The sequence below is a fragment of the Cibotium barometz genome, chromosome 52 (genome assembly GCF_041138505.1).
Source record: "Cibotium barometz isolate CiBa-2024 chromosome 52, ASM4113850v1, whole genome shotgun sequence".
In the NCBI taxonomy this organism is placed as follows: domain Eukaryota; kingdom Viridiplantae; phylum Streptophyta; class Polypodiopsida; order Cyatheales; family Cibotiaceae; genus Cibotium; species Cibotium barometz.
The window spans coordinates 4,003,889-4,011,249 of NC_141097.1; the positions used below are offsets into that span (position 1 = coordinate 4,003,889).

Here is a 7,361-nt window from a genome sequence, read left to right on the forward strand (position 1 = left end):
CATTCGGAGCCTTTAACCTCTTGTTTAATCTATTTTTCATACACCTCTTATTTTAAATAATTCTTTTAGGTTTAGGTGTCAGCAGTGAGTTCAGTGGTGTTAATATAGACAGGGTCGTTTCAAATTGAATGATCACTTATGTATATCAATCAGACCATACGCTTGGAGAGGATTTCTTGAGGGATTATCCCAAGTGTTTGTCTCTACTTATGGTGAGTACATCGCTATTGGCAAGGATTTTTCGGGAGAAATGAAAAATCCAACATACACGAATATTCATGAGCATATGCAGAGGTGCCTGTAGGGTCGAGAGTTTACTAGGAAGGGGAGGTCCGTGTCTTGGGCATTAGATTTTGTGTTTTTGGACCTCCCCTTCAGAGGTTTTCTACATGGTGCTATGTCTAGGCCTCCTTGGGGCATTATCAAAGAGGACCATGTGTAATATAGAGTTTCATTGGCTACATTGACACTCTCTGATTATGGGTGGTTGTGGCATCCATGGAAGGCTTCCATGAACATTCTTCCTATCTACTTGGTTTCCATGAACATTCTTCCTATCTACTTGGTTTGATTTTTTTATTTGAAAATAGTTTTAATGTAATGATTATTTTTACATTGGGTTGTAGGGGAGACTATTGGTTGGATAGATGGGTACTGTCGTATATCACATCTGGAGGTATGGCAACGGATTGTTGTCATGCATCACTCCCCATATGCTCACCATGAGAGTGGTGGATTATGATAGAGGTAGTCTTGCTAGTTTCGCTTGCAACTCTGTGCTTAATGTGCAAATAAGGCATTGCCTTTGGTTTGAGTGTTTGTCTTTCTTGATTCACAGTATGCTTCATCTATGCTCTTTGTGGTTCATAGACGAGGGATGGTGCCTCCTTTGTTTTTCTTGGAGAGTTCGCCACTCTTTGAGACTCTACATATGCGGCCTTTGGATTCAGTGGCTTACCACGAATTGCTTAAGGTTTCACGCAATAGGGAGCCTTTCGGGGAGGATATTCATGGAACCTTGGAGAGGAGTGTTACATTTATGGCTTGCTTTCTTGAGTTATTATGTCATCACATGTGGTGGTATTTGCCTTGAGTTGGGATGTGGTATTGCCTCTATTCTCAAGGCATGTTTGAAGATAGGCCATGTGTGTGCCTCGATGGAAAAAGATGAGAGACTTATTGCATCATATGTGCCTTGCTTCTTACTAGGAAGCGGGGAAGATGCAAAGGTTAGTAGTTCACGGGCTGCTAATGATGAGATTGACATGCATGCGGGAGATAATCCGTACGACTAGTGAGCATCTACACCTTCTTCTTAGTTGCAGTGGTGGGGTGACTATTTGTTTGTGTTTTTTGGATTCTTTCTTGTTTTTTGAGGGTTTTACTTGCTGTGGGTGGTTTCCTATGATTTTGGATGTTATGATTCTGGTTGCGGATTCAAATGATTGTTGTCTCACTTAATGGTCAACATAGTTGTGTTGTTATAGCCTTATTAATGATGCCAGGTTGCTAGTTAAATTTGTGTATGTGGTGATAGTGAATTGGTCATACCTCTAATAAGGTGTGGTTGACGCAACTTGATGGCGTGGTTGCGTGAGATAGAAATTAGAATGTTCAAACTTGTTTGTGATGCATGAAACCTGTTTTTGTTTTGATTTCAATACAAAGTCAGCTTCCCTAATATGTGGAGGTGATGGCAAGGACAATGGTTGAAGACCCAAGATTTGAGATGGAACATAAGGAGCGACATATGCCATTTGTTTATTGATGATGAGTGTGACTCTACATGAATGACTATCATTGAGTTTCTAGACGTTGCCATCCATAGTTTTGCCGGCTACTTCAAAGGTTCCATGTGATTGTTCCTGTTCATGAGCTTCCGTGGCCATTTTGGAAGTAGCTCAATTTTATGGCGAATTCACTTACAATTACACATGTGTTTGTTAATACTCTCTTTATGTACACAATATGTGTCTGTTAATGGGTGGTTGCATTTTGAATGTCACAAATCAAAATTGAAATTCAATGGAACAATGAGGAACCATTTCTAAATTCCCCCTTCTTTTTGGGGTCTCCTTGGGTCCGGGAGCTTTAGTCTTCAACTCCGCCCATCTCATCATCATTGTTTCCACGAGGGGTGGGTTGGTTCGGATTGTTCGGGTTGGGTGGAGCAAGGATGAGGTTGGGTAGGTGTTGCGAGTTCAGGGCATGCTATAGAAAGGTGACCATCCTCTTCTAGGCTCGGGATTTGGGTAGGTTGGCTGCCACAATGGCTGGTGTGAGGGTCTACATGTAGTAATAGGCCTGATGGATTATTTAGGTGGAGTTGCTCTATTGCCAGATTGCTTCTCACTGCACGTCTATGATTTGTATTTGCGACGCCCTGCTCGATTTTTTTGTTCGCTCGAAAGAAGTAGAACCCACGGTGTGGAGGTGAAAGACTAACTACTTAAATGATAGTCCCAAGCAATGTCTTCTGCATGACCTTGTCCACAATAGTGAGGTGTCTTTGACAAACAACTACAAATCAACTTGCATTTCAATACGAAATAAGTTACATTCCTAGAGTACCTTCCTTCGAAGACCTCAATGTGTAAATATTAAGATCTCTCATTTGAAGCTTAAAACTAGGCGATTGTGTATGAAATCTTCTTCTAGTGATCACTTGTACCTCAAATACATTTCTTGTGGGCCTTTTTGAGAAATGAAGATGATCTTGAACTTAGAAGTAGTTGTGTTTATTAAATTTTCTTCTAGTGCTACCCATAGTGAGGATGATGTCATCCACATAAATGGCAATAACACTATATCTATTTTTCTTGCAAAAAAAGGAGGCATTTGATTTTTGTGAAATGAAAAAAAAGGTAGACTCTCTCTCTCTCTCATTTATAAAGACCATGATCCACCCGAGTTCAAATCCCACCGTTGGTCGTATATGCCCTCGTGTTGCATTCTCCTGACGATAATACCCTTCTTTCTCTCTCTCTCATGATTACCTGAGTTCAAATCCCACCGTTGGTCGTATATACATTCTACCAACGTTCATAACTCCCCCTCTCCCTCTCTCTCTCTCTCTCTCGTATATAAAATGAGATCGTCATATTGAAATATCAAGACCATGAAGAGGCTCCAGCCACGAGATATTTCATAAACGCTATCGGGAGGAAGCGGAGGCCACCTTTCACCACCATGGCTTCCTGCTCCCTCCTGTCGTCGCAACCCACGTCCACCTTCGAGCCTGTGTCTGCGAGAAGATCACCGCCATCTGGAAAATGGGCGCCCCACAGGTTTAACATTCGCATTTCATTGAGGCTACCTTGCCCCTTTCAGCCCAAAATGATTAACGCCCTTCCTGCAATTCTTGTAGCAGAATTGTCGCCCACAGCGCATCCAGCCAGGCCAGATTGTCGGCGGATGCCATCCACAAGGATTACTACGAAATTTTGGGCGTCAGCGTGGATGCTTCCTGTGAAGAAATCCGTAAAGCTTACCGTCGTCTGCAGAAAAAACATCACCCAGATGTTGCTGGCCCGGAGGTACGTATGTGCATATCTATGTGTTTGCAACTCACATGAAGGCTTTGCCATGACTCTTCATCTCTCATTAGCGCAATATATACGCTTTTGGTGTGATTGTACCCACATACACGCGCTCGCAGATGCACACTCGCAAAGCAAGCAAGCAAGAAAACAAACAAACACACACTTGTACATGTACGCAAGTATACTTGTATATGATTTGTACACTCTTTTTTTTTTTTTTCCTCCCTTGACTAGCCTTAGGCCCAAGATCCTCCCGAATTTACCGTTTTTCACCACCCGTAGGCAGCCGCTTGCAGGCGCTTTGTATCTGCCCATAGGCGATGCTACCGAGGAAGCACCTTGTAGGGTTTCAAACCCAAGACCTCCTGTTCCTAGGCGAACACCTTCACCGTTTTTCACCACCCGTAGGCAGCCGCTTGCAGGCGCTTTGTATCTGCCCATAGGTGATGCTACCGAGGAAGCACCTTGTAGGGTTTCAAACCCAAGACCTCCTGGTCCTAGGCGAACACCTTCACCACTTGGACTCTTACCTCATTGACAAAACACATGTATACTCGTACATCTGTATGCAAAATTATCTGTTACACATATGTCCATACAAACAAGCATGTATCCACCAATATGCTCACACACCAAAGACACAGTGACATATGTATCCTTCTATTCATGCTTGTACGCATGTCTGTCATATACATACCTTGTTTACATGTATATGTATGTTTGTTTTATGTATGTATACATGTATATGGTGTACGAATGTATATACACATAGACAAATATGCCTATTTGTTTACAACTCATTTTATGGCTTTGCAATTGGTTTCATGTGGTTTGTTTGACACCAGGGCCATGCCATGACCCTGTTGCTCAATGAAGCATACCAGACACTCATGAGCGATGAATTGCGCCATGCCTATGCATTCTCCAGCTCCAAAGCAGGCGGAACCCATCATGGGCCTCGGGGGTCTTCCTACTCTGGCTTTGCATACAGTAGCTGGAATGGCCCAGAAAGGCCTCAGGCCATCTTTGTTGATGAGAATTCCTGCATAGGTAGTCAGCATCCTTTTTTCTCAATGAGGTTTTTGTTAGATTTATCGTAAGCTTACAAACTGTCTCTGCATGGCTCCATGAACAGGCTGTCGGGAGTGCGTTTTTCGTGCTGGCAAAACCTTCTGCATGGATGAGTCCTGTGGCCGTGCTCATGTTACAACCCAATGGGGGGATTCAGACCCTCAAATTAAGGTCGTTCTTCAAGCTTGTTGTTTGGCTAGTAACATCCATTTTTGTAGGCTGCATTGAAAATTGGAAGCCTGGGTTGTATGATGCACGTGTTGTGTCAATTGTGCTGATCATTCCAGCTATTTTATAGGTTGCCTTGGAAGCATGTCCTGTGAATTGCATCCACTATGTAGATAGAGAGGATCTACCCATTTTGGAGTACCTTATACGCCCACAGCCCAAGGCCAGCAATGGTGTTTATGGTGGGGGGTGGGAACGACCAAACAATGTCTTCATGGCTGCAAGGACATTCAAGCGCAAGATCGAGGCAAGCTCCAAGCAAGGCAGCACAGGTGACAGATGGTCCTTTATTTTGGCCCTCTGAGATCACTTGAATGCAAAGATGTTTTTGAATTCGAACATAATTTCAAGGCGATCACTCTGCCAGACTAGATTGTTATTAGAGCTGAGAACATGCACTCTTTATTAAGAGTTGGGTTTCTTTTTAAAATGTTTGACTCTGCTATGTGTTAGGCAAGCATGCAATTACACGGTTACTGTTTCCTTACCGAGTCATGGTTTTTTGTTTGGCATTAAGAAAATTGGCGAGCCGAGACACCTGCTCAACGAAAAGCCCGAATGGATGCTGATTTCAAGATGCAAGCTGGTGCCTTTTGGTGGCTATGGTCATGGGGCACCCAGCGCTCGGGACCTACTTCCGGCAAGAAACAGAATATAGATGCTAGTGGTTGGTTAGGTTTATTTGGCCGATCATGTACCTCTGATCTTGTCAAATTAGCTGTTGATCCAGAAGAAGCTTCCAAGGTCTTTCTTTCCTGTCTTTTATATGCACATTTTAGCTTCACAATTGGCTTAAAATTCTCACCTTGTTCATTTTGGTAATGTATGAACCTTTTGCTTCCTGATGCTGCTCTCATCCACTCACTCAGTTCATAGTCGAATGAGAGATGGGCTGTACAAGTTATTCTTCAAAAATGTGTTGTTTGCAGGTTGTGGAGGTTGTACAGGAGTGGGCAGTGACCTTTGCCTCCTCTAGTGAGCTGCCACTTCCCCTTCCTTTCAGAGCAGATTCATTAGTGAATGGGGTTCAACTAACCTTGATTACTGCCAGTAATGGTGTTTTGGAGCCCAAGGGTTCTTTGCTTGTGACAGTAGGGGAAGAAGAGGATGGAACATTTCTCACTGTGAAGCGAGAAGGGGTTACAGGAACAGAGGCTCTGCCGGGAGAGCGCATAATCATCCAGTATTTAAAAGATGCAGTGCAGGGGCGCGATAAGTCCTACAATTTCTACCACATACCTCGAGCATCAAGTTAGGTCTTTTAAATATTGCTGCACATTTTTATTACCCATCAACCATGGTGCAGCTGTACATAAGTTCTTGTTTTTGAGCCATGGCTGGGTGGCCGACTGTATATGCATTGCTAATTTTGTACAGATGTTTTTATACGATAAACTACATTGACAATAAGTGAAATGAAGCTGGAATGTTAATGGCATGTTGATTCCAGTTGATGGTCATCAGCTTGGGCTAGAAGTGTTGGAATTTTTTTCATTAGGGTCCCGATTTGATGCTCCACAGAAGTTAAAAAAGAGACTAAATGAGGGGCCGCTGCCGAAACTGCTATGCAACATGTGGGGGGGGGGGGGGGGGGGGGGGGGGGGGGTGGTTGGGTCCTTCTGAAATCTTCTCATCTTCTTGTCCTTCTCTGCTTTGAACTCAAGTAAGTATGGTGAGGAAGAGATTCAAACCTTGTTTGCATATAGAATATTGGGCCTTGTCATAGCCCATCATCATAGCTTTTTGTGCTAAAACACACTAGATCAAGGTCTGAAGATTGTCTTCTCTTTGTATTGATATGTTTTTACTCTTCTTTTCTGTGAATGCTTTGGTTGTACACATTTCTATTGCAGTGCTTTGTCTATTTACAACTTAAAACGCTTGTCCAGCTACATTCATGTTCTTTCATTGTTTTGTGAAACACCATTAGTGTAAGAGATACAAGCTTGATGTGAGGTGAGCAACAACAATTGTGGTGGTGTTCTAAAATGGTGCTTTGGGAGAGCAAACGAGACTTTTTATTCATAGTTAGGAGCATGACCATTGCTAGGTCATATACAAATCCATGTGGTGCAAATCGTCTATGTTGTTCTCTCTTGCTGTTGCAATAAGTGTCCATAGAGGGGTTGTCTCATTGTCTCCTTGGGGTGGCTTTGCATTACCTTTGAGTGCATGTAACCTTTACACTCTCTTTTTTAGCACAAAGGTGATTGAAGCAAGAACATGTTAATGTAGCTGATCTTTGCAAAGATCATTCTTATTCCTCCTCCTCCAATAATAGTGCTTTCCAAAAGGTACATGCTCACAACAAGACAATATCATGGTTAGTGCTGGTCATTAGTGCATTTTTCATTTATTAACTCGCAGCATATCAGTTGTAATCGAATTGGATCAACATAGAGAAGATCATCATGTTCCTTGTACTAGGATCAGAATACCTTGATCTATACATGACAATTTCCAGTGCTATAGAGCTAGCGCACTCACTTTAGTAGAGCAACGATTATGAGCGTAATGGTT

At 42.7% G+C, this 7,361-nt stretch overlaps 1 protein-coding gene across 2 annotated transcripts; it reads left to right on the plus strand.

The window, feature by feature from the left end:
• The first annotated feature begins 3,103 nt into the window (after positions 1-3,103).
• On the plus strand, positions 3,104-6,290 carry LOC147608699 (chaperone protein dnaJ C76, chloroplastic-like). 2 transcript variants are annotated; one of them, XM_086788413.1, is made up of 7 exons: positions 3,104-3,287; positions 3,368-3,536; positions 4,388-4,592; positions 4,678-4,784; positions 4,912-5,113; positions 5,359-5,585; positions 5,771-6,290. In XM_086788413.1, the coding sequence occupies exons 1-7, from the start codon at positions 3,190-3,192 to the stop codon at positions 6,095-6,097; spliced, it is 1,335 nt and encodes a 444-aa protein (XP_086644539.1). In that variant the 5' UTR covers positions 3,104-3,189; the 3' UTR covers positions 6,098-6,290. The 2 variants fall into 2 exon arrangements, with proteins under 2 accessions (XP_086644539.1, XP_086644540.1); XM_086788414.1 differs by having other exon boundaries at positions 3,371-3,536.
• The last annotated feature ends 1,071 nt before the right edge of the window (positions 6,291-7,361 follow it).

Coding starts and splice junctions, on each gene's coding strand:
- LOC147608699 (XM_086788413.1), top strand. CDS start 3,190: ATGGCTTCCTGCTCCCTCCTGTCGTCGCAACCCACGTCCACCTTCGAG. Junction 3,288..3,367: donor GGAAAATGGGCGCCCCACAG/GTTTAACATTCG, acceptor CAATTCTTGTAG/CAGAATTGTCGCCCACAGCG. Junction 5,114..5,358: donor CTCCAAGCAAGGCAGCACAG/GTGACAGATGGT, acceptor TTTGGCATTAAG/AAAATTGGCGAGCCGAGACA.